Source organism: Lissotriton helveticus, chromosome 5_1 (genome assembly GCF_964261635.1).
Source record: "Lissotriton helveticus chromosome 5_1, aLisHel1.1, whole genome shotgun sequence".
Classification (NCBI taxonomy): Eukaryota; Metazoa; Chordata; class Amphibia; order Caudata; family Salamandridae; genus Lissotriton; species Lissotriton helveticus.
In genome coordinates this window covers 1,208,945,880-1,208,973,699 of record NC_136065.1, presented here as the reverse complement: position 1 = coordinate 1,208,973,699, position 27,820 = coordinate 1,208,945,880, and the positions used below count along the sequence as shown (strand labels likewise).

At 45.9% G+C, this 27,820-nt stretch overlaps 1 protein-coding gene across 4 annotated transcripts in view; it reads left to right on the top strand.

Annotated features, from left to right (window-relative positions):
• Positions 1-27,820, top strand: part of EIF3A (eukaryotic translation initiation factor 3 subunit A) — a 1,009,075-nt gene that overhangs the window by 135,642 nt on the left and 845,613 nt on the right. For all 4 annotated transcript variants that reach the window (XM_078643910.1, XM_078643908.1, XM_078643907.1 and 1 more), the window contains exons 7-8: positions 20,832-21,003; positions 21,373-21,477. In XM_078643910.1, coding sequence (XP_078500036.1) covers positions 20,832-21,003; positions 21,373-21,477 — 277 coding nt within the window. The remainder of the gene's footprint in view (positions 1-20,831; positions 21,004-21,372; positions 21,478-27,820) is intronic.

The window sequence follows — 27,820 nt, the reverse complement described above, 5'->3', positions numbered from 1 at the left end:
TCTGTCTTCAGAGTGCCCGCCATTAAAGCCTTCCTCGAAGGTCTGAAGAGAGTCATTCCCCCAAGAACTCCACCAGCTCCGGTGTGGAACCTCAACGTCGTTCTCACCAGACTGATGGGGCCACCATTTGAGCCACTGCACTCGTGTGAGCTCCAATTCCTTACGTGGAAAGTGGCCTTTCTGATAGCTATTACGTCTCTGAGGCGTGTCAGTGAGTTGCAAGCGCTCACCATACAAGAGCCGTTCATTCAAATTCACCCAAATAGGGTAGTGCTACGCACTAACCCTAAATTCCTCCCTAAGGTGGTGTCACAGTTTCATCTTAACCAAACTATCGACTTACCAGCATTCTTTCAAAACCCGCAAACGGTGGCGGAAAGAATGCTCCATACCTTAGATGTACGGAGGGCGTTGATGTACTACATAGACAGAACACAACCCTTTAGAAAAACAAAACAACTCTTTGTTGCCTTCGCACCACAACACAAAGGCAACCCGATTTCCAAAGCAGGCATAGCCAGATGGATTGTTAAGTGCATCCAGATATGTTATCAAAAAGCCAAGCGCACTTTAACAGTACCCCCCAGAGCACACTCCACACGCAAACTGGGGGCATCCATGGCTTTCCTAGGGAACATTCCTTTAGAGGATATTTGCAGAGCAGCCACGTGGGTCACACCACATACCTTCACAAAACACTACTGTGTTGATGTGCATTCCAAGCAGCAAGCAGCTGTAGGACAGGCTGTTCTCAAGACACTTTTTCAGGTTTCTGCAGCTGGCACGGGCAACCGCCGCTGATGGAGGGACTGCTATGTATTCTATGCTAAGATATGAATTTAGCAGCCCACATGCCTCGAACTGAATATGCTACTTACCAGTATGCATCTGTTCTTGGCATGTAGGGCTGCTAACATTCATATCGCCCGCCCTCCTCCCCGGTGCCTGTCGCAGCTGCAGATATACTATTGTATTTATTTCATTAGCATGGACATCCTTTACACTTTCACTCCATCTCCTGCCACAATGGCGAAAAACAATCTGGGGATGGAGCCGATGCCCATGCGCACTGTAGTCCAGGGGAGGAGCCACCTATCTCAGGATACTTCGAAGACTCTTCCAGGACAACAATGTGCAATCATCCGAGCCCAACACTAGGCGGCGATCTAATGCTAAGATATGAATGTTAGCAGCCCTACATGCCAAGAACAGATGCATACTGGTAAGTAGCATATTCATTTTCCAGCAAGGAGGTAAGAGTTGGCTAAACACACCCCCTGGAATGGCTTATTTCCGTGGACTCTCCCCCTACCATCTGCACATACCTTCCTTAATCCTAGCCCTGACTCTGGGTCAAGAGTGTCAGATTGAAACTGAAACCCAGGCCTACCCTCTGCCTTTGAAGAGGATGGTTTACGACTCCACCCTCTGGCCTGGCATTCCTATAGACCAGCAAACTGCCCTCCCAGCCGAGGGGTTCTTTATCACCTCTTCAAAGCAGCCTGGCTAATCCACTTAACTCTGACCAATCAGGGCAGACCACTGAAAGGCTGAATTTTGACTTACAAATAAGAGTCTTATAACTTTTTGTATGTACACTTTAGGAGAAGTTCAACAATATCATATTGTTGGATTTACTACTACCATTCTGGGAAGTCTTTGAATGGTGCAGCTAGTCCTCTCCTATCAATATTTATTAATCAATAACGTCCTACTATGTTACCCTATGGGCCATGGGGTTTGCAATGGGGAAAATGACTTGGGCCACTTTTCTAGCACCAGGGCTTATAAAACCATATTTTATAAGCATTCCCCTAATTTCTACAGGACCCCCACCCCCTGTGCAACTAGGGGTTGGGGTTCTGACTCTGCAGAAATATTGTAGATCTTCCATACCCAGTTCTTCTAACATCAAAGTCGAATTTGAGCAGCTCTTTAATACAATGTGGGGACTGAAATGTAAAATTTCACTTTACCCAGGCATATAACAACTCATTTTATAAGGGCGTACCTTATAGATAACTGACCCCCTTACCCTGGGATACAGAGGGGTGACCCTGGGGGTCCCTAATATGCAAAAACATGGTAGGTGTTTCATTTCTAAGGGCCCCTACCCCCAATGTCGAGTTTGGGCACAATTTAAGGTTTAAAGGCAGTCCTGGCAACCAGTGCTGGTTTTAAACTGACCTCAGGCTTCAGCACTGCACACAGGTTGGTGCAGAAAATATGCTGGCCTCTAAACTGCCATGCCCCAGGATACTGGAGACTTCTAGGTAGTTTCAATCCCCTGCCCTATTACATACCAGGGGCTTATGGGGTAGGTCATGCCAATTACAGGGGTACCCCATCATACCCTAGTGTACCCTATTGTATGTTGGGTGTCTTAACTACATTCTAATGTTTTCCTTTTAGCTTGGCACTGGTTAAACAGAGCCCAGGGTCAGTCAGTTACCACTAGTTCCAGTCAACAAAAAGTTGGGGGGTGCCCAGGGCACAGGATGACTTTGCAACACATACTTAGCTGGGAAATAGGCCCATGTCGTATGTGACCCCTTCAGACAATGGCACTTTGTATGCTGGAATTTGTAAACCTGTACTTGCAAAGTTAAAAGCAAAGTTTTAAGTTAAAAAAAAAATAATATTGTTGACTGAATCGGAGCCTGGTTGGCTAAGGATTGCCTTTGTTGCAAAAGACATGAGAAGATTGCAGGAATGGAAATATTTTTTACATTTTGAACAGTGCAGTTATTTTCCGTTCTCAAAGCACACTCAAATAAATGATAGCTGAAACTCTGATAGATCTCGTCTTAAAAATGTTCTCGGTCTGATCCTTTGTCAAAATTGAGGTGGTGTGGTTGGTTTGTGGTTGTTTATGGGGGGCCTGTCTCATCTAATTCTGGCCAGTATGTGAATGACAAAAGATGCTGACTTCCCATTACAGAGTGGCTCACAGCCTCTTTGTTTCTTTCACTGAAGCACATGACTGTTGAGCATTAGGCTCGTCTCCACCTCGTACAGTTAAAGTAAATGCTTCTCTTGTCCTTTTATTTTTTATTTTCTCTACACCTCTTTTTACATAACATCACACCACCCTTATTGAAGTTGATTGCCTTAGAGGAACAAAAACGAGATTCCATCCAGTATTTATTCAAGAAGCACACATTCCTTTCATCATTCCAAGCGGTAGTTTAGCGGTGGCATGATTGTGTTTTCCACAAACCTGATCTCTGGAAATCCCTAATTTAGCAGAATATTTTCAGAATGCCTATTTTACTGGCCCACTTATTTTCACTCTTTGCTTTAGTTATCATAGGCCCACATGCCTGCCAAGCATCACGCAGCAGACGAGACTCTAACGCATGTCAGTGTGGTGATCCTCATCACCGCACTGAAATGCATTGTCATACATTTAAATGCCATTGCCACTGTCTCTGTACCAGCGCTGAAACAGGTTAGGCCAGAATGCTAGGGCGCGCGCCGGCTCTGCTGCTCCCTGTACAGAGACTTGCCAGCAGCCAGGCTCCGTAAACAGTTAATAATCTTGAACACTGCTGCCTGCCTACAATGTTACTTCTTTTAGCCCTACTGACTCTGGCCTAAGAAATTACCGCCCGCGCCGTGGCTTTAAGGAAGTGAGGTCAGATTCAGGTCAGGAAGGGGGGGGGGCTCGACTGGAGTGGTGGTCACATAGCTGATTGATAGTTTCCCCTGCTGTGCTGGACAGCAATGAAAACGGGTGTGGTCATGACGAGCTCAGCTAGTCATGAGCACCTGAGAGGTATATGCCATGACGAGCTGAGCTTGTCATGAACATGGAAGGGGTTAAGTGCGCTGCTGCCTGCACATATTACCGGCCGCATCAACACTCTCACCATCATGGCCGCGCATGAGTTGAGGTCTCGGGTGTTGCAGGGAGCTCAAGTGCTTTGCTCCGAGACCAGTGCGACTCTCTCGCCTGAGGACTGTGGGCTCCCTGACTGACTCGACGCGGGCCGCGCTGGCCCGGCCGCAATATCGCAATATCGCGACTGCCAGCTGACACTAGATTAGACTACGGAACAGAACAGAAGTAAGTTACTTTGGACAGGCAACCTGCCTTAACCATAATGCGAACTAAGAGGGTTATCCATTAATTAACCTCAGGAACCCGCAATTTGGAAAACGGTTATTCATGGTTTTATGAAATGTAAATTATTCGAATCCCTTCTTAAGTATCGCCGCAGAATAGTGTATTTCTGTGGCTTGATTGGTTCCTGACATTGAGGCGGTGGGCGGCAGCTTCCTTTTTCATTGCTGCGCTGCCGATAAGTTCCGAGGGGCCGGTAGCTGTGCAGGTCAGTGTGTGCTGCTTTAGTTTGTTTGGCTGCCTGCAGGGCTTTTTGACTCTTCTGCACAGGATGGTGATTTCGCTGATATATGAAAGCGGCGGTTGTTTGGGGGCACTTTGAATGAGTGTGCATTTTGTTTTATTTGCTGCGCTCCAAGTTTAAATGCACAATCGCCATCACCCGCACCTTGCAAAACATAATTAGAGCTTATGCTATGGCGGGCGGCCGCATCCACACCACAGCGGTCAGAGGGTGCAGGCAGCCGAGTCAACTGACCTACCTGTACTTTAAGTGGTGCAGGGCACCGTGGCCTAGGCTGCAGAAAAGGGGCAATGCAATTAATGAAGGTAGCCAGGAAAACGCTTCCTCAGCCAGTCCTTCGGCCTGGAGGCTCCAGATAAGTTTTTTGTTTTTTTTTACAGTACATTGCTCGAGCAGGTTTATCCGCACCTTCCTGATCACCGTGTCTAGCCGTAATTAGAGCAACTATGCATTAATAGCTGCACGTGGACAGATTTGCTTCTGTCCCGAACGGGAGTCACCCAGGGTCGGGGGCAGCTTCAGGCGCCCTTTCGCCCTCCATGGATGCCTGCACAGGGGCTCTGGATCGATAAGGCCTCCTGGTGCTATTAGGATACAGAGGAAGTCTATAAAATGTCAGTACAAATGCCTGGGGTAGTGGAAGTAACATCATGCACGCTTTGATCCAAAATGATGCTACATGGCTAACCCTTTTTAGGTCGAGCGACCTATCTCAATGCGCATGCGCATTGAGCGGGAGCTCGATATAAAGGGGCTTAAACAGAGGTTTAACTAGCTGGCGATTTGATGCTGTGCCCGTGCGCTTTCAGGTCAATGCGCAAGCGCATTGACCTAAAATGCGCATGCACAGCATCAAATCGCCAGCCATCTGCCATCTGTTCCCCAGCAGCTCCGCCCCACAAGCTTCCCCCAGCGTGCGCTCTGGCTCAGCCGAGTCGCACTCCTCCCACACCTCTCACACCCAAGTGAAGCTTCACTTCAAAGGCCCCCGCATTTCTCCTCCCCCCTCCCCCCTCCCCCTTCCCCACAGCAATGCCGGCCGTACTTTCACTTTGACGGCCGCAGGCCGTCTCTCGTGTTTCTCCTCCCCCCCCTCCCAGTGTTTTTTTTTTACTTGTTTCTTTTGCTTTCAGCACTCCGCTTCCTCGCAAACAGCATTTAACCCCCACCAAACTATTGTTACTGGTTTCCCTGGCCTCCTTAGTGCCGGTCCGCCAGCTCCCATGTCTGTCTCTGCTTCTACCTCATCCTGCGCTGCCCCGGAAGATTCTGCTTCACCTTCCGCGTCCGCGACCCGAGCCTGCTCCGCCTCCGTGGTCGCTTTCCCTCCTTATGCTGCTGCCCTCTCAAGCACTGCCCCTTGTGCGCTTTATGCTGCTTCCTCCTTTCCCCATATGACCTCTTTCTTGTCTGCTGCTTCTGCCCTCCAATATTCTCTCAGATACACTCCATGCTGCTCCTTCTTTCCCCGCACCACTATTTCCGTGACCCGAGCCTGCTCCACCTCCGTGGTCGCTCTCTCCCTCCTTATGCTCCTGCCCTCTCAAGCACTGCCCCTTGTGCGCTTTATGCTGCTTCCTCCTTTCCCCACATGATCTCTTTCTTGTCTGCTGCTTCTGCCCTCCAATATTCCCTCACACACACTCCATACTGCTCCTTCTTTCCCCGCACCACTATTTTTTTCTGCCCACACTGGCTTTTTTTTTTTTTAGATAATGGTTATTCCCCTGCCTTCAGCCTAAAGCTCACCTGTAACTCCGCCCGGCCCACTCCCTATTCCTCCCTGCCTCCAGTTCCCATCAACCTGCTCTTCCACACCCCTCCCAGCTCTTTAAAAAAAAAAAAAATGTCTTCTTCAATATTTTGGAGAGTCTCGCAGATGCTATTTGCTACCGGGTTGGTTCGCTTTAGAAAAGACAGGAATTGGTTCAAATATAAATGTATTTTTCTTATTTTTACCGCTCCATATAAGGCCAATAAGTCCTGCAGCGATTGCTCTCAGCACTCCTATCCCCTGCAGCACATGTTCTTGTTATTTTTAAAAAAGTTTGTTTCTACCCTCAATGACAGCGCATTAGCTCAACTATGACAGGTTGATTGGGTTAGAAAACGAGGTTTGAACCGCAAGCATTCTTTCATTGGCTAACACCTTTACAGCGACGGCATGACCGCTGGCTCCTTTTCTGAGACGCAAACAGTATCGCTGGGCTAAAAATGTGATGTTTTTGGCAAGCCCAACGTGCACTAAAAAAAAGAGAAAACATTCAGAAGCTTTGTTAAAAAGAAACTCGAAACGGGCAAGGCATGCACAAAGATGACAGTGGGTCTTGCCTTTGGGACCTTATAGGTGTTTTACGAAAGCTATTGCATTTGCAAATGTTTTTAAGCTGTGTTGAAGAGCAGCATGGCTGCTGTGGAGCATGTTCAAAGTTATAATGAAAAAGTGTTGTAAGCATTTTTCTTGCTCTACATATACCAAAAAGACATTATGTACAACTGAACGACCCTACTAAACAAGCATTGGCATATCCAATAGGTCTCGCCTTTAGGACCTTATAAGTATTTAGTTTTGCAGCACAATATCCTTGGTGCAACAACATCAGCTGTTGCATGGCTTAACCTTGTACCTTATAAGTGTTTAGCCATGCAACAGGTGATTTTGTTGCACCAAGGATTTTGTGCTGCATAGCTAAATACATATAAGGTCCCAAAAGCGAGACCTATTGGCTACGCCAATGCTTGTTTACCACTGTTACCTTTTGAGTGAAGAAAGAGGAAGTACAAGAGAGGGAAAGGGGAAATGACACATTGGGAAGGAAGTAAAAAGGAAGAAAGAGGAGAAAAGAGAAGGGAAGAAAGAACATGAACCACACGTTCACAAAACTGTATTTTTTTTTTTTTTTTAAGTTCAAAAGATTTTTATTAGGAGCTGAAAAGAGATTCATCAGTACAGGAATAGTCGTTTCAGTACGAATAGTTACAGAGCGTTGAAACAATAATAAGTCACATGAATAGGAATACAGAAAGTTGGTACCAATAATGCAATTGAGTCCATAAAACAATGAGTCCATCACGTTACATAAGAATCCCCTTAAAATGTCCACATACATTCCGATGATACCTGATGTCATGTATAGCCTGACCTTGAAGGAGATAGGCACCACCCCACTAGTGCAGAGGCTACATAAGATGTACATTTTCGTAAACCAAACCTGTAGTACATGTGGGAGCTGGAGTCATCACTCTGGGGTTAAGAATGTACAAAAACATAGACTGGCTAACAATCAGCATGAAACATTGTGTGATGACACGCTCTAGGACCTTGTAGACAAGATTCAAGGAGGTTTGTATGCATCAAAATTATTGTCTAGCGAGGACCAGATTTTCCTCGATGGGGGTCTCCACGGGGTGGAGGTCAAGGATATATTGTCAGCACCTATCAAGTACGATACCCAGTTCAACCAGTGAGGGAAGGAGGCTTTGTTCGTGCTTTTCCAGTTGTTAAGTATGATTTTAACCCCAGCCGTCAACAGCAGGTCCAGTAGGGCTTTATCGTTTTCATTGAGAGTGACGGCTTTGGCAAAACCTAGTACAAGCGACGAGAATTCTCTTGGCAGAGTAATATGGAGGACTTCCTTCACGAAACCAAAGATCTTGTCCCAATACGAGATAACACAGGGGCATTTGAAGACTAGGTGCTCCAGATCTCCTCCCACCCCTGAGCAGTTCCAACACGTGTCATCGTCCTTGATTTTATGAAGAAACAACCTCCTGGGAGTCCAGAATGCTTTATGTAGAAGCCAGAATTTGGTTTGAGACAGTGTAGGGCATATTTTGTGGCGGGTGGTGGATTCCCACGTTCTGGCCCAAATTGTGTCCGAGTTCGGTACGGAGGAGAATGAGTCCCAGTATCGTTGGATGGGTGCATTTAGGGAGGACGCTTGCGGACGCATTAATTTGTACAAACTAGAGACTTGGTGTCCTTGTTTGTTAAGGGAGGGGAATAACTCTAGGAGGGAAGGAGTGGCATCTTTCAGGTTAGCCTTTGCTAGAGCTACTTTAATGTGTAGGAAGTTATAAAATTCAATATTATTGAGGTGGAACTTAACCTGAATTTCTTTAAAGGTTAGGGGTAGCGCGTTTCCGACGAGTTGGTGGGGGAATATGATGCCCTTGTCTATCCAGGCTTGGTAATTGAGGGGTTTCCCTTTGTATGTGATGGCTGTGTTGTGCCATAAAGACTCCCACTGTGAATTTCGGAATTGATGTGGTAAGTATTTACTGACTTTTAAGAGAGCCATTTTCGTGTTTTTGAAGATTAGACCTGGACCTAGGTTGGGGCTGGGTTTGACAGTGAGTAGGGCGCTGGGGCTGAGCCCCTTCAGTATCGCTTTTTCTACAGACAGCCATACTGGGCTATAGTCCGGTTGGGAGGATATCCAGTAAGACCCCTGTTTTGCTAAGAAGGCTATTTGGTATGTTTTAAAATCCGCCAGATTAACTCCTCCCAGTTTCTTATCCAATCGAAGTTTTTTTAAGCTAATTCTCGCTTTTTTGCCCTGCCATAGAAACGCCGAGATGTGTTTATCTACCTTAGCATGGAATTCTTTGGAGAGGACGAGTGGGAGCATCGTGACGAGGTAGTTAACCATGGGGGATATCATCATTTTTATAGTTTCGATACAGCCCCACCAGGTGATGAAACGGGGTGACCAACCGTCCAGCAAATTTTTGATTTTGTTCAGGGTTTTGTTTTCGTTATGTTTAAGGGTACTCAATAACTCATCCGTGAATTCGATTCCCAAATATGTAATCACTCCTGTCTGCCAAAGAAGGCCGGAGTCGCCCAGCACCTCTTTCGAAGTGTGGACATTTAGAGGTTTTACTTCGGATTTATCCCTATTTAATTTGTATCCGGAGAGGGAGGAGTATCTGTCTATCGAGGTCATTAGGGCAGCAATGGAGGTAGTAGGGTTTTCGGTCGCAATCAAGATATCGTCTGCATATGCAGCTAACTTGACACGTGTGTCCCCAAAGGAGATACCCGCGATGTCTCTGTTAAGTTTGATGTCTGTAATGAGGGGCTCAAGGGCTAAGAGAAAGAGTGCTGGTGAGAGAGGGCAGCCCTGTCTTGTACCTTGGTAGAGACGGAACGGTTCCGAGAGGGTGCCGTTTATAGCAATCCTGGCCGAAGGTGCCGAATAGAGGGCCATCACCATCCTGGTATAGGTATCGCCCAGGTTGAAGGAGTACATACACTGGCGCAGAAAGGACCATGAAACCTTGTCAAATGCCTTTTCCGCGTCCAAGGTTATTGCTACCATTGGCGCGGAAGAGGATTTTGCCTTTTCTAGGATGTGGCATAGAAGTCTAGTGTTGTCGTTGGACGTCCTGTTCTTTAGGAAGCCAACCTGCGAGGGGCTAATTACTTTGTGGAGAATGGAGTTTAGTCTGCTCGCCAAGATTTTAGCATAAATCTTGCAGTCCAGATTTATCAAGGATATGGGACGGTAATTTTTAGTGAGTAGTGGGTCCTTCCCCTCTTTTGGCAGTACTATTATTGTGGCTTCGCTCATTGATGGAGAAACACCGCCATTGTTTGCAGTGGAGTTAAAGAGTTTTAGGAGTGGGGGGCTAATTTGGTCCGCAAAGGCCTTAAAAAAGGGTGCAGTGAAGCCGTCTGGGCCGGGGGCTTTATTGTTCTTCAGGGTGTTAATCGCTGTTTTTTGATTCCCGAACCAGAGATTGGGGAATCCAGATGGTCTTTGTCAGTTTCCGAAATTTTCGGGAGGTGAAGTGAAGAGAGGTAATTTGCGCAGGCAGTTTCGTCTAATACCTTGTCACTTTTGTAAAGGTCTTCATAGAATTTTTTTAAAGTGTCAAGGATGTTAGACTGTTTGGTGTGAGTGACGTTGCCTGAGTCTTTAATGGACGATATGGTAGTCAGTTTCTGTTTGTGTTTGAGATATGAGGCCAACAGTTTCCCTGCTTTGTTGCCCTCGCACAGTTTCAGGGCCTTGAAACGGTTAACCCATACCCCTGCCCGTTTGCTGGTGATGGTGTTATATTCATATTTTTTCTTGGTCAAAGTATCAAAGACGGTAGAGTCGAGCGGGTTGGATTTGTGTTGGGTTTCGAGTGTGGTAATCTGCTGCTCTAGAGCTTCTAGCTCTTTATTGAGTGTCTTGTTTACCCTTGCCCTGATTGTGATGATGGTCCCGCGGATTGTGGCCTTCAGAGCATCCCACAGGGTGGTAGGTGTAGTGTCGGGGGTGTCATTTAAAGAGAGAGAATCCTCAATGGCATCCGATATTAATAATTTGTTTGCGGGATCTGTAAGTGTCTCGTCATTGAATCGCCATCTCCTTGGTGGTAAAATCGATCTGGAACCAGCCAGTTTGGTTCTGATACATGCGTGGTCAGAGACTAGTTTGGGGGCTATCTCTGTCTCCTCTATAAGGTGAGTGAAGGGGCTTGAAACTAATATGAAGTCGATACGTGAATAGGAATTGTGAGGTGCCGAATAAAACGTGTAATCCCTACAGTCTGGATTTTGTAGGCGCCACGAGTCTTTCAGGTGGTATCTGTCACATATGTGAAGGAGGGCGTCATGAGAGCGGGAGGGGTGGAAGGCACATTTGGATTGCCTATCGAGGATCGGGTCCAGGGGGAGATTAAAGTCACCTCCCACTATCAACAGATCATTAGTAGGGATAGGTTCTAGGGACCGAGAGACCGATTCCCAGAATTCTGGGTCGTCTGCGTTTGGGCCGTATATATTTAGAACATGAATAGGGTCATCTTCCCTGAGCAGATTAGTAATGGACAGCCGGCCTACTTCGTCGTGTGAGATTAGAGTAAGGTTTGCTTTTTTCGCTAAGATGGTAATAACCCCTCCTTTTTTGTGGGAAGCTGGTGAGGACAGGATGTGTGACGCCCAATGAATATTAAGGAACCGTAGGTCTTCCTCGGACAATTTGGATTCTTGCAGCAAAATAATGTCACCCTTTGACTTGGTGATATAATCAAGAATTTTCCTCCTTTTTACCGGGTGGTTTAGGCCCTTAACATTGAGAGAGACTATTGTGAGGTCGTCGGCCAACGAGTTAATCTTAGCCATTGGGGATGAGGAACGTCATTGAGATAGTGCGCTGTGATCTAAGGCAGGCAGTGGATAAAACCCCCTGCTGCACAACATGTGGGACAATGTGTGGACTCATAATGGACTGTAACAAAATACAATTGACATTTGTGACATAGGTAACCTTAAGAACAAAACAGCATAGAACGTACAGAAAGGACATTAGGGCACTTTGGACCCTTTCAGCTCCATTTTCTCCCCTTCCTACCCCCCCCCCCTTACTCCCCACCCCCACCCTCTGTCCCTCCCCCCAAAAACGTACATCGGGAGTGCGACGGCAGACCCGTGCAAGGCGGAATTATGGGATACATAGAAGATAACTAGAAGCTTCCAATCTTAAAATAAAACACTGTTGGGATAAAGCTTGAGAAATGTACAAATGAACATATGTCAACTAGTACAACCATCCCTGTCGGTGGGCGGAATGAATAACTCTATAAATCCATTCATCTATACTCTAGAAATTCAAAACATTGTAACTGTCCTGTGATGGTGAGCACATAGGAGCATTTTCTGATCCATAAGGAACAATATTATTAAACAAAAGTTACCTCCTTCTATCAGGGCACAGACCAAATTGCAAAACTAGTTTGTAGCGGAATCAACGTAGCCTATAACATGAAGTAACGTACGTGAGGAGAACACGTAATAATAATAATGCATGGTGCACAAGGCCTGCTCACATTACAGATGAGGATATCTGTGTAGACATGTGGAGACCTGTAATCGCAAGTTAATGACTAGCACCATTAAAGCACGACAAATCCATTAACTCTGTAATCTAGAAATCCAAAACATTGTAACTGTCCTGTGATGGTGAGCACATAGGAGTATTTTCTGAGCAATATTGAGCAATATTCTTACATCAAAGTTACCTCCTTCTATCTGGGCACAAACCAAATTGCTAAAACTAGAATGTAGAGGAATCAACGTAGCCTATAACATGAAGATGCAACGTACGTGAGTAAAACACGTAATAATAATAATGCATGGGGCACAAGGCCTACTCACATTACCGATGAGGATACCTGTGGAGACCTGAAACCGCGAGTTAATGACTAGCACCAATAAAGCACGACAATGACACTTTACACTTGAGCTCGAGACTGAGAATGAGCCTGACTGCGTGTGAAAACATATGATATCAAGTTTTCCTCTTGTTCGAGAGGCCTAACGCTAGGTCCATTTCTTGTTCCTGACGATCTTCCAGAAGAGCTGCAAGGGCTTTGGGGTCTGTGAAGTATCTCGGATGGCCGTTGACGACGATCCTGAATTTCGCTGGTCCAGCAAAAGAAAAAGGAATGCTTTTGGATCTTAGCCTGTCTCTGAGCTCCAGGAACCCTTTGCGGATTGAAACCGTGTCTCTAGAGTAGTCTTGTGTGAAGATGATTCTATGGCCTTCCCATGTGATGGCATGGTTTCTTCTCGCGAATTGGAGGATCAGCTCTACATGTTGAAATCTAAGTGGTTTGCAGATCAGTGGTCTAGGGCTATTGGAGTTCTTGGTAGTGAAGGTGGGGATCCTGTGTGCCCTATCCAGTTCAAGGCCGTGTGGGAAGGTCAATTTGGTTATCATGGGAATCCATGATTCGAGGAAAGCCACGCAGGAATCCGCATCTTTTTCGGAATTCTCTGGCACACCAAAGATCTTGATGTTGCCTCTCCTATTCCTGTCCTCCAACTCTGCATTGTGACGCTTCATCTCTTCCGTGATCTTTTCTAGACTTTTGATTTTGGCGACTGATTGTTTCGATATGTCCTCCACGTCGCTTATTCGTTGCTCAGCTGCGCCCAAGCCAATATTAATCACATTTATATCTGCTCTGATTGCAGTGAGCTCCAGTTGCATCGAGTCGGTGTTGGATTTGGTAGATTTGGAAAGTTCATGTAGATCTGCCATCTTTCTCAGGATCATTTCTATATTGGCTGCCATGTCGGCCTTACTTTTGATGGGTGAGTCCAACAGACTTCCAGGCTTTACTTTTTTAGGGTTATTCCTGTCCTCTGTATTTGCCATTGTTGCCTGGTTTGAGTTCGCCCTCGTTGGGAGCCTGCTCGAACTTAATCGCTGTAGAAGGGCACCGCTTGTTGACGAGGCCGGGCACCTACGTGCTAAGAGATGGCAGTGGAATCACTGATGCTGATCACTGATCGCGTTTGTGGGGAGCCAGCCAGATCTTAGATACTGTAGGAAGACGCTGCTGGCTGTCGTGACTGGCACCCACGCAAAAGGAGGACGTCTGCACGAATACATACGCCCCTTTGGCCACCTGAGGGGACAGGACCAGAATCTCTTGTAGATCGTGGAAGTAGAGCTCCTCCTAGGTTGTCAGTGCTGCCTGTGGTTATGTGGACGGACAGGAAGCCCCACGTGGTTTTAGTGATATGGGCTCAGACACTGGCCATCAACGACAGAAGTGGCGAGGCAGGTAGGGCTGCACATACCTTCATTTGGCACTAGGTTAGGCTAACAGATGACTGAAGATGGCAGCAGATTGGCTTGTGGAGGGCCCTGAAGCTCATCGAGGGTCTGTGAGCACGTTCCTCGTGGGGATCACTATCAGCGCCACCGCCATTTAGCACTTTAGCACACCTGGCGCACTGAAGATCAGGAAGAGCAGGGCGTAGACGTCGAACAGTACATAGTAGCGAGGTGTGCTGCACCTGTACACCTGGGTATGGACTTCCTCTTCGGGCGTTAGTGCTTCCCTGTGGTATTGATGCAGACTTGTGGCAGACCTGTGGCAATGAGGCCGGATGTTGCTCCCCCCATGGGCTTATCATATAGGCACAGGCACAGGCAACTATAGATAGACGTGGCAGGTAGGGCTGTTTGTATCTGCTCATGAAAGGGTTAAGGCACTGTTGTGGCAGAGGATGTTGGTGGATGAGAACGTGAGGGGCCCAGAAGCTCACCGTGGGTCGGTGTGTGTTCTCCTCGAGAAGCTCGCTGATGGCGCCGCCATTTTAGGGTCAGGCGCGTGGAGCTGGAAGGAACGATCACAGCCGATCACTCGCTCACCTCCTTCCGACATACAGCCGCTGGTTGGGGTCTATCCAAGGCTGTGTGACCTGTAATGCCGGCGGGAGGTCGTAGGATCCAGCGAGAGCACCTCCGGTACACTCGAGGGTCAGGCGCCGTAGTTGAGACAGGGCGCCGCCATTTTGGGCAGAGTCCGGGCGAGAGACGCGTGGTCGACCAAAGGCCCGCAAAGTCTCTAAAAAGTGAACATGGCCCGAATTCAGGGCATTGAAGTGTGCTGCTAGGGTCCAGTTACCGGATCCTGGGTTTTGGCTTGAATCTCGCCGCTGGAAGCGATGTAAGCACCGAGCTCGCTCTCCCTTCTCCGCGGAGCACTCGGTTCAGGCGGCCATTCCTCCTGCCGTCCAAGCCACGCCCCCACAAAACTGTATTTTATGAGCATTATCTGCGAGTTGCTGCTTTTTACTAGGTTAGTGCCCTTCCATTTCTAGCACTTTACAGAGTTTTAGAATTTTTGAGTTTCTGTTGCGCAAATGGGTGTAATGTCTGTTATTTATATGTTTTGCTGCGCTTCTTCATTGCTTGGTTTTGCATGCGAGAAAGTGTCACTCATAGTCGTTGAATGTTACTCATAATTGCACTGAAATTATGAAAATGTCACACATAAGCAATCTGAAACCTTGGCAGCTATGGGCCCAGTTCGTGTAGGGTTTTTCAGTTTTAAGTTTCAATTAGGTGAACTAATTTTTTGGTCTACAGTAGTAAATTCACATTTCTGTATCGCCAAATCAGGTAAATAGGATGTACTCGATGGAAATTTCTGTCTATTTGGAGGAATTTCCCTGTGACTGGTCCGTTCTCAGGAGCGAGTTTGTGATTGTTCTAGAGATTGTTGCCTTGCTGAAGTTACACATACCTGCATGCTGGTATTCAGGTGGTTTTGAAGTAGTTTTCCACATTAGAAAATGATCACATTCTTGCATCCTTTTTTAGGTCGAGCCTAGAGCAGCACATGCGTTGCTTGCTCGACTTTTAGTGAGAGGGTTTTCAAAGTGCTACCACAGGCATTTTGGTGGCCTGAAGCTTGTGTGCACGTGCGCAGCCGCCATCTGTCTTTTCTCCTCTGTCACGGGTAATTAAGTACATCCCGATCACTTCAACTTTCGGCGCCCACGCCCTGTAAGGCTCAGTCTTCCTCTTCCTTCCCATTTTCGGCGCCTGTGCCCTCTGAGGCTCAGTCTTCCTCTTCTTTCCCACTCCTACCCCAGAGGTGACGCCCAGTCTTCACGTCCCTCTCTGGGTGTGCAGACCGTTCTTCTTTCTTCTGAGGTGCAGACCAGTTCTCTGCTTTCTCCCTCGAGGTGCAGACCGTTCCTCACTCATTTGAGGGGCAGCCCTTTTCTCACTCCTGTGCAGCTCAGACCCGTCCTCACTCCGCTAACTAAAGGTGCAGACCCGTCCTCACTCCTCTGGGGTGCAGCCCTCCTCCTCACTCCTCCCCCAGAGGAGCAGACCCTTCCTCGCACCTCTGAAGTGCAGAACCTTGTTCGTGCCAAATACCTGCAGACACAGACCCTTCCTCGCCCGGGCTGCAGCTCTCTTCCTCCCACTCCTCTCCCAGAGGTGCTGGCCCGCCTTCACTTCTCCCCCCGGAGGACCAGTTCATCCCTCGCAGCTCTCAGCAGTCCGGCCTGGCTGCCCTTTCTGTACCCGTGGTGATGTGGTACGGGGGGGACTGGAAGCTCTTCCGCGGGTGGGCACCTTGGCGCCCTCTTAGTGGGCTGTAGAAGTTGGGTGCCAGGTTTACTGCCACTTACAGCAGGCGGGTGAAGGAGCTTTGTCTCTGCCAGCCTGTGAGCTCAGCCTCCCGGGTCTGACTAGTGTCCTTGCTGTGCTCTCTCCTCTCTCACGCCCTCCCTTCTTCCTCACACAGGTGGTTCGCTGTCACAGCTCTGCCCGCGCACGCTCTGAGTGTGATTCTGGTCTCTGCTCTGCCTGTGTGCGCGCATGGTGTGAGTACTCTGTGTGCGCACTCTGTTCGTGCGTGTATACTATGTGTGTGCGTGTGTGCGCCGTCTACTTATTGTCTGTGTACTCTGGTGTCTCTCTATGTGCCAGCCATTTTCTCTGTGTTTTTATCCTAGCGTGTGACGCCATGATGTATCTATGTGTGTCAAATTGTACAGTATGCCATTATTCCAATTGTTGTCATTCCCTGTATGCTCCTCTGTGTCTTGTATCTGTCACTTTCTAGCTTGCACCCATTCTGTTATGTCTTCCTAGGTGTTGGCTTTAAGTCGATGGCTGTTAGCATGTGTGTCTGTCCTACTTTGTCTGCACCTTTACAAGTTTCTTTGTGCTTGTCTGTGTGTCTCTTTCACTATGATTGTCAGTCTGTGTTCGCGTGTCTCTCAGGCTCCCATTTTAGAGTGCGTCTATATGCACGAGTGCACCCTTCAGTGTGTGGCAAGGTCTGTCTAGCCCTGTGTCTGCACATGTCCTTCTCTTTATATTGACTGATGTCTTTGCCCATTCTCTTCCTACCATCACATATTTCTATCCAATGTCTCTCTCCCTGCTCTTTCTTGATCACATCCGACTTTGCTTAAGCCACACGTGTCCCTCTTTCCCTCCTCGCACCAATCTTCTCTCACCCGTTTCCATCTTTTGTCCCTCCTTTCACGCAACTGCCGCACTTTATCTGCCCTTCTTTTTTTATTCTTTTTTTATTTATTTATTCGATTATATTATCTGTTGATCTTCGCTTCTCATTCACTGTTTCCACTCTATTACCCCCTCCGCCTTAGTTCTGTCTTTGCTTCCCTTTTCTCTTTCTTACCCTACCGTCTCCTTCCCTCTCGTGTTCTCTGTTTGGTCTCGCATTTTCCTGCTCTTTCTCTTCTTTCCTCCACTCCACCCCATCCATTCATCCTTTTATCTCTTCGCTTAATCTGTGGTTACTCCATCTCTTCCCTTTTCATGCTTTTGGCTGTGGTTACCCCTTCTCTTCCCTTTTCATGTTTTCGGCTGTGGTGACTCCATCTTTTCCCTTTTCATGTTATTGCGCCCCTTCGCATTCAACTCTCCCTTCTTCTCTTCTTTCAAAACTCCGCTCCACTCTCTTCTGTCGCCTGTTTGGAGTGACCAGCAGCTTCAGGGCGGAGAAGCCCTAAATAATAAAGGGCTAAGGCACCCCGCATTAGGGTCCTGCTCCTCGTTTAATTCAGAAATAGCTAGTCTCCTGGAGTTCTTCTCCTGTCTCCTATAGTTCGCTTAAATTCGATCTCCTCTGTTTGATTACCCTCTCCTCTCTTCCGAGGTCACACACTGGTGTCTCCTTGCTATCATTCCTCCCTTCTCCTTTCGCTCTGTTCTCGCGCTGTTGTCTGCACCCCATGTCTCTTCTGATCCAATCCCCGGAGCAGAGGTTCGGCCATGGTCTCTGATCCATTCTGAAGGCCTCTTTCCTCAGCCATTATTTTGGGAGGGAGGAGGCGTTTAACACCGTGAATCCCGCTCACAGTCCCGAGTGACACCAGGGGCGATCCTGCAGCAGGGAAAACCGCTGTCCCGCCTCCTCGTAAGCAACAAACGCAGACAAGTTCTTGTTTGGAAAGGCAAGTTTTAGTGCAGAAACTTGACCGAGATACCGAAGTCCTTTAATATCTATTATCGAGGCTGATTAATTGGAATGGGGCTGGCCAAGGAAAGTAAGTGCCTCTTTTTACCGAGCTGCCCTTGCTGAAAACTTTTACTGTTTCAGAGCCACAATGATGAACACGCATTGGCATAGCCAATGGGTCTCGCCTTTGGGACCTTATAAGTGTTTTGCCATGCAACAGTTGGTGGTGTTGCACCAAGGATATTGTGCTGCATAACTAAATACTTATAAGGTCCCAAAAGCGAGACTTATTGGCTATGCCAACACTTGTTTTAGTGTGGGAATGAGCGGGGAATACCCCAAAGAAATGATCAGGTTGTGTGGCATGGATGTATATCCTTAATAGTATTAATTGCGCTGACCTGGAACTCCACTGGCTACATCTAAAGTAAGGTAAGAGGTTTCCCTTTGGAGTTACCAAATTTGAAGTTCAAAGGCAACTTAGAGTGGTAATTACGCATGCTGAAATGTACATTGCCATATATGCAAACGATATCATTGGAATTCTTTGTGAATTCAGGAAAGTGAGAAATCATCTCACAAAGTTGATATAAGATTTTATTTTGTTGTTTAAATAGCTTTATTGGCATTTTACTTATTTGACAGTGCTGACAGCGTGAATCTATACAAAGAATTTTTTTGTTATTTGTTTAATGTGCATAGTAAACATGCAAATCCCATGTGCAGAATAGCTTTAACCATCACAGCAATTTAGAAACACATCTACTCTGTTCCTTAATGCTAACATTTACATCATGTTTGAACATACACATGAACTACTCTGAATGCTATTGTCCACAAACGAGCTACATCATAGAGTACCCATTAATGTCATTGCTGTCTACTGCATACTCCAAAAACACATTTTAGCGATATAGCGTTAACAGGAACTTCCATGCGTGTACCAGATACACCCAGTGCCTAACCGGTTGGATCTTATCAGCAAATCATTGTGTAATAGGAGAAAGATCTTAAAGAATAGCAAATGCACACATATCGATCACTAGTAAATTCCAATAAAGCATATTTTCCCACAATATTCTAAACATAACTAAAACTTAAAACATCAAAAGAAACATCTGCCACCCACTAAACGCAAATTAGTGTTAACCACACAGGACTGTACATTAATGTGTATTATCAAAACACTTCCACATATCCGCACACCCAATGAATAGTTGATACTTTACACAGAACAGGGCGGAGCAGCCATTAAAGAGGAGGATCTGTGTGCCTGGGGACTGAGGGGGTGGGGGGGGGGGAGGCGCGTGAGGAGCCATCCATGACAGACTAGGGGAAGCAACATAGGTCCACTTAATACACTCTGAGGCATGCGGCTCCCCATTGCGAAGTAGTGAGGGGGCTGTAAAGTCAGTCAAGGATTAGCTAACATGGTGGCATCTATTGCTGTCGAATTGTCAGTCTGGAAGGTGACCAGCAATTCATCCCAATCCTGCAATGGGAAATTTACGAAGCCCAGCTATCTCCTCTCTATGCAGTGCTGTACTCTTGGCCTGAGCCCACACTGCGAATGAACACCTCCAGCTAATTATCTCCGTTGATAAAGGACTTTTTATGTAATGTTCCCTTCCAACTTATTTTGAAACTTGATTTTTTTCTTTAACCTGTTTGTAAAGTGCATTTGAATATTGGATGTTAATGTGAGCCATATTTTACTAGGTAACTTATTGGAAGTGAGTAGCTGTATTGTTAAATGTAATTCTTTCTGAATTTGGGGCAATTAATGGTATATAAAATATCTAAAAATCAAATCCCGGTTGTTGACAATAATGTACTGTGCTTAATCGGAGTACTCATTTGCAGGCATTTAGCCACAATGTATCTGTTTTGCCCAGGATGTTTAGTATATTATAATTTTGAATAAAAATAAATTGCCATATTCGATTTCATAAGGTCATGACTTTCCTCGATTCTGCACCTAGAAGTTGGTGGGGAAGGTGGGCTCAGGGTTGTGTTGGACTTATCTGTACACTTGAAATGGGGCCTCCTCGACATAATGTTGCCAGTGTGGATTGACAGTGTGGTGTGTAAGAAAAGTTTCATACTCAGAAATGTATATACATGTTTATGGTCTGTACCTTTACCGTTTTCAGATTTATGATAAAGAATCTCGGGCTGTGAGCTATAACCTTCCCAATATAGCTGAATGGATTTTCTTAGGCTTTCATTTGTCTTTGTTTATAAAAGTACTGGCTACTGGGACACTTTCTGCTGTGATTTCCTGCTCCTTGTACTTTGCAATGAGAACTATATTACGCTCTCCACCTTCTGAGTAACATTCCTCTTCTGTATAGTTAACTGCATAGCTGACAGCTTTCCTAAACAAACACCTAGTCAGCAGCGCACGTCAGTGTCTATAAAAGTGAGAACAAAGATCTTTCTAACATGCTAGATAAAAACAAAGGAAAATAGCGGCATGGTTTTGTGTAGCTGCTGCTGTCAGTTATCTTTTGCTAATAGAACGATTGCATGCTATTTTTAGGTTACATTTGCTCCCAAAATTATAAAATGAATTTTTAGTTGTATCTGAAAAGGTAGAATTTGTATTTTAATTTGCATAATGAACATTTAAAATGTTACATGGTACCAGGGTAGAAAGGTTCACACCAGTGTTTATCTGGGTTTGCAACACTAATACTTGAATCTCCATTTTAGGATGTCCACCAGAGTGCTTCTGGCCACCCTTTCCATCCCCATAACCCCTGAACGCACAGACATTGCTCGCCTGTTGGACATGGATGGTATCATAATGGAGAAGCAAAGGCGGCTAGCTACCTTACTGGGTCTGCAAGCACCTCCCACACGTATCAGCCTAATGAGCGATATGGTAAGAGGCTGCTATCTTCACCAGCAAGAAAAAACACAAGGTTCTTCATTTTTATGGTGTTGGAATGGGGGTCATCCGCACAGTACTTTAAACGCTTATATTTCTTCCATTCTGGGATTTATATATATCTTTTCCCTTCTTGATTGTTTTTTTGTTTTAATATGAAATGTGTGGTTTTTTCCTTTCCTTTTTTTTTTTTGCATCCTTGGTTTGGGGATACATTCTTAAGGTTTGAATATCAGTGTACTCTTCCACTATATACACTTTAGCATGCAACAGACACCATCTCCATTACTGAATGATGGAGAATATTTCTTCCGGGCATTTTAGATGCTATTGTGCTCATATAATCTCTTGGTCTTGATTCAGGTCCGGTTTAATGTGCTGCAGCATGTTCTTCCAGAAGTAAAAGAGCTGTACAACTGGCTAGAGGTGGATTTCCATCCGTTGAAGCTGTGTGGTGGTGTCACAAAGGTAGGTTTTTTCCTTTCCTCTTTTGTACCTTGATGTCAGTCATTGTCAGTCATTCATAAAAATGCTATGTGTCAAAACGGGAGGTTCCCATGAACCTATATTTTCACACAAGGGTGATGGAGACTACTGAGCAGCTAAGGGCTCCTGATGTTCCTTCAGTGATCATCATCATCATAATCCAGCCATCACAAGTCTGCTGTTTCCATTTTCCCAAAAAAACTTGGTTAGTCTATTTGGGCTTCTTGCACATTTTTACCATTTCTCATCTCTTTGACAGTATAGCGTTTCGAGTAGTGGAAGCTTGGTGCTCTATACTTAGTAATAGTCATGTGGTGTATACTGGCCGATAGTATAGTGGACTGTTTTATACTTTCATGGGGAACAACCATTAATTGAAGAACAAAAGGATACTTCTGCATCATGGGATGTTATTTGCAAACATTGAAAATTACTGCCTATGTAAGTGTGCACTAGACCCCTCCTTCACCCCATAGGTCATTCTACCTCATTCACATGTCCTTGTTTGTTTATTATTTCTCCTGACCATGTTCCCACTGGCATTGTTTATGAACCTTGTAAATATTAAAAACAGATATAAAATAAAAATATACGTGTGCACTGGAGAATTCTTTGAAATAAATAGATTTATTTTGGGTACTTGACTATGTGATGCCAGTATGATTAAGTGAAAATGTCTGTTTCAGGGCCTGTTTCCATGCTTCCATTTGATGTCTTTGATTTGGTAAAATAAGGTGAAAAAACTTAATGTTGTCCTAAGTGTCATAGAAACTTTCTAATCCTAAGCATATTGTTATTAATTTCTCAATACAATCTTGAGTTTGGTAGCAGTGCTGCATGCTCTTTGTTTCATCCCAAAACAATATAGAACAAAGAAAAGCAGCTTTAGTTTCATAATACTGTCGTAGGTGATACTAAGAGCCATTGGATTATACAATGAGGAGTCCTCCAATGACCTGCATGGCACTGAAGCGGCACCGGGACAGCAATTTGTGGTATTCAGTACCAAAGACACATCATCGTATCATTGAAGGCAACACATTGATCCAAGGTCATTTTAGTGTTCCTTAAAAGTTGCTTTGTCCTTAGGTGCAGTTTTGACATTGCTTCAGGTTGGAAAGATATCTGCGCTGAACCTCTGAGATTGCAAGATCAGACCTGGATCTTAAGAGTTGAATTCTTGTCACTTGAGAATGCTACTAAAAACAATAGTCCTTCAATGCCAATACAGAAGACACCAGCAATGGTTAATATACAGGAATTAACTCTAATTTGAAAGCTATTCAAGAAAAAAGCGATGCTCTCATGAAAGCAAAAGTCGTCCGAAGTCTAAGTCCTCAAAGCGACAGCGTAAAAGGAAAAAAAAGTCCTCAAAGTTGGTAATGCACTTGAACCGAAAAAGAAGTCCTTTGATAAGGCATCCATTCACTACAAGAAACCCACAAAACAAGTGAAGCTGTTTAGTGATGCAGATCCAATAGGGATTCAGTAGGGAGAGGGTTAAATATTTCCCCTTTTACTGTGGACAAGAGCATGAGGATATCTATGAGCATGAGGATATCTATGAGCATGAGGATATCTATGATCAAATTGTTCTTTGAGTCTACATCGCACTCATATTTAACTTAAGGAAGACACTGTCAAGTAAGACCTGTATACATGCTGTGGTGGAGAGCCCTAACCACTCGAGGTGAAATAATGCACAGAATGTAAAGCTTGAAGTGGCTTGAGCTAGAAATCTGTTACAGGTAAGTAACTCGTTTTTATCCAGTATTGGGGTATCATTCATATATTCACATGCTTTGAATCATCCCCGCCGTCGAGTTTGGAGTCTCACGGTACAAATAAAATATATATATCATAGTAATAAAATATCATACAATAGGCTATAATGGACCATAAAGTCACTACACTAGCCTATCCTTGTCCTTTTGTAAATTTGGAACCCAGCCAATCCGGCTCCCTCTAGAACACACCACAGAGCGGCAAGTCCCTCACATTTTCTACTGCATGTCGTGTGACAGGGAGTCTCCCTGAGCTCTACTCGTTTTTTTTCACAAAGATTGCTGAATACTGTGAGTACAGGATGTCTGAATCTTCAAAGAAAGGATTATTCTTGCCTTGTGGTTCCTGTGGGAAAAAGATTACATTTTGAGGATCCCCACAAGGAATGTATATACTGTTTATATCCTTCTCATAAGGTCAAGGACTGCAGGATTTGTAGAACTTTCTTCAAAGACCCTAAAGGATAGAGAAGGTAGGTTGTTGATCTGGCTGGAGAAATTGATTGAAGGTGAGTTCTGAAGTGTTGTCTGAAGAGGATGATGGTCAGAGCCTTCCAGCATCTAAGAGGGATCGATCTGAAGATCCCCCTGAAAGAGCTGGCAAATCATCATCTAAAAAGTCTCATCAAAAGGCTAGCCACTCTTCCTCTATAAAAAGAGAAGCGTTCTTTCTCTTCAGAAGGAAAAACTGTGGAAACATCAAAAATGCCTTTGAAAACGGCATTGAAGCAGTCCAAGACTCAGTCTATCAGATCGTCGTAAAAAAAAGACCCAGTCGACAACGAAGCCACTTGAGAGCTCGTCGGCGCTATCTCCGTCGACTGAAGAACCGGTAAGATCTATACCTTCGACGATGAAGACTGAGTCTCCTCCGTCGATAGTACCGCTGACGATCAGTCTGGCCTCCGTCGACGGCACCACAGTCGACAGCCCCATTCTCATCAACGCTCCCACCATCAATTGCGTTTCCTCTCTCGTCGGCCCACCTCCGTCGACTACAGTTATATTCTTGTTGACGCTTCCACTTTTGACGACCACCTCCACTTCGACGACTTCGTCGATGGGTATTCCATCGACAACAACGTCGACACTAACATCGGTAATGGTAGCTTCAGCTGTCCCTATGTCTCCATCCATGGTTATCTCGTTGACTATCACGCGGAAAAGGCCTTCTTCACTGCAGGTGACTCCTATTTTATCATCAAAATTAGCGCCTGCGCTCCCGTCTGCGAGGGGCTACTACCACAACCCTTCATACCTTTCTCCATTGCCTCCAAGCCATTTTTTGGAATAGTCAAAGGATGATGAGCTGTTCAGTCGTGTACGCAGCCCTTCTCAGCTTCATGTTGAATACAAAGAGGATGATGAGGAATAAGAGTATTAAGAGCCTTATTAAACAGTACAAAGGCCTCCAGTTTTATTGCCTCGTCTGGAACCTGTAGTGCAGATGCCCGTAGGTTTGGTACAGGACTTGGCAGCTATGCTGCAAGATTACCACACTTGTTTTCCAACTGCGGCTGACCCTGTTGAAAGACCGCTTTCTCCTCATCTGTCTTCCATACTTCAAGTTCATCTGCCCCGGCTGCTAGGCCTCAAGATACTGTACCTATACCACAAGACCAAAGGGTACACCATGATGACGAGGAAATGGTCGCTGAAGAGGGCGATCTACCTAAATCGCCAAAAAACGTGGATGAATGGGGGGGTAATGTAATCCCTACACCCTCATCGCCTGTTCCCCAGGCAATTGATTACCCTCCTGAAGACATCAGGGGTTTTCATGCAATCATGGGGAGAGCAGCAATACAATTTCACCTGCCTATGCCTGTTAAGCAGTCCAACTGCTTCCTCCGTGATTTTAAAGATCAGAGCAGGAAATTGTTCCGCACCATTCCCATAACCGATCATATATGGGAAGAGGGCGTCAAGATAAGGAGGAACCCTCTTTCTGTACCGGCAATTCTTCCCAGGATTGATAAAAAATAGAAGGCCCCGGATGATGCCCCTGCTTGCCTGTCCGGTCATCCTAGGCCTGACTCGGTCATCTCTCGGGCCACTCAGCGCAGGCTGAGAAATCCATCGGTGCCGATCAATGCGCCTCCGGACAAGGATGGTACGAGGCTCGACAATATTAGGAAGAAGTTTACCACAATGGCAGGTGCTTCAGTTCGTGCCGCTAACTCATTGGCAATCCTAGGGAGGTATGACCGCCAAATGTGGTCAGATATTGCCCCATACCCTTTAGTTTTCACCAGAGGTTAAGAACCAGGAGGCGAGAAAAATTCTCCTGGGAGGAGAAAGAGCAGCATCAGAAACTATCGACATTTCCATGGATCTAGCCTCCCTAGGATTCCGACAAATGGCTGCAGTGGCGGTCCTACGTCGCCAGGGTTGGCTTAAATTCACCACTCTCCGCCCGGAGATTTAAAGCAAAATCCTCGACATGCCTTTCGATGGTGATGCGCTCTTTGGCAAGCACATCAATGATGCCCTGCAAGAGATTAAAAAAGGCACAGACTGCCAAAGTCCTGGGTATGCTTCAATAGAGGACGACTCCTTTTCGAGGCGCCAGTCGCAGAGGGTCTTTCTCCTTTCGTGGAGGATACCAAAAGTACCAACCCCAGCCTTATCAGAACAGATATGGTTTTCAACAGCAGCAACAATCTTAGAGTGCCCCCTGCTGCTGCTTACAGACAACAGAACAGAAGGAAACCGCCCCAGCAGGGCAGAGATAATGGTAGAAAGCAGTGACGTTCCCCTAACACCTGCAACAGTTTGGCCATACATCAACACCAATGACGCCGAATAGTTCTCGTCATTTCAACCCATGGGAAAAGCTGACCTTTGACAAGTGGGTTATGGAAATAATTAAATTCGGACACACCCTAGAATTTGCAAACCTCCCAACTCCCCCCCTCTCCCCCCCCACACACACACACACCTTTAAACAAGCATCCACTACATCTAGCTCTTCTCCGGAAAGAGGCAAGGAGTATGCTACAAAAAGGAGCTCTAGAGAAAATGCCTCGATCTCAAGTGGGAAAAGGTTTTTACTCCCGTTTCTTTAGTCCAGAAAAAGTCATAAGAATGGAGGCCAATCCTGGATCTGAGGAAGCTGAACAAATACTTGCAAAAGAAATCCTTTTGCATGGTTACTCTTCAAGAGATCCTACATCTCTTAGACCATGCAGACTTAATGACATTAGATCTGCAGGATTCATATTTCCACATCCCGATCCACCCCAAACATCGAAAGTTCCTCTGTTTTACTGTGGCAGGTGCACATTTTCTGTTCAAGGTTCTTCCTCCTTTTGGCCTGCGTTCCACTCCAAGAGTTTTTACAAAATGCCTTGCTCTGGTTGCGGCTCATCTCAGGCTGCAGGGGCTGCAGCTTTTCCCATATCTGGACGATTGGCTAATAAAAGCTCCGTCTTTTCAGCAGGCTTCCGAAGCAACACCCACCTGCCTTCGCATGTTTCAATCTCTGGGACTGTCAACTCCCAAAAATCCGTTCTTCTTCCGTCTCAAAGAATTCAGTTTCTGGGAGCAGTTTTGGACACTATCCAGGACAAAGCATCCTTGTCCACAGAAGGACAATCTCATCTGGTTTCTCTAGCATCAGACCTACGAAAAAGGTTAGCTTTTGTGAGAGATAAAATCCTTTCTTGAAATGTTGTCCTCTGCAATCCTTTTGATTCCTCACACACATCTCGGAATGAGACCTATCCAAGAAGCACTGGACAGTCAATGGCTTCAAATAACCGGGTCGTTCGACCTGGTGAAGATAACCCCGGCTATGCGAGAGGCTCTGCTTTGGTGGCAGCACTCCAGCAATGTCTCGACCAGGCTTAACTTTCTTTCTCCCCCACCGGAATTCATCTTGACTACAGACTCATCTCTCGAAGGATGGGGTGCGCACCTCCAAGATCTCTGCATAAGTGGAAAATGGTCCAAAGCATTGTCAAGAATGCACATTAACTTCCTAGATCTTCAAGCTATTTTTCTGGCTCTACTGTCTTTTCTCCCAAGACTTCAGAGTTCATCAGTTCTCCTAATAATCGACAACACCACTTGCATGCATTACCTAAAAAAGCAAGGGGGTACTTGTTCTCCCATCCTATCTCCGGAAGCTCAGAGCATATGGAAGTGGCTCCTTTCTCATCACATTACTATAAAGGTGGAGCATCTCACAGGAGTAAACACTCTGGCAGGCACTCTGAGCAGAACATCAAATTCTTGCCACAAATGGGAACTGGAACAGTCCGTAGTGGAGCGCATTTTTCAGATGTAAGGGAGACCCAACTTGGATCTCTTTGTCTCCAAGACAAATTGCAAATGCCTATTCTATGGCAGTTGGGACTCTGAGAAGGGCTCTTGGGGAAACGCCTTCATGATGAGATGGACAGAGATTTTCGCTTACGCTTTCCCTCCCTTTCCGCTGCTCCTGAGGCTTCGAAGGAAAATGAAACTAGGACCGTGCCGAATAATTCTCATTGCCCCACGATGGCCATGTCAGCACTGGTTCACAGAGCTTCTCCTAC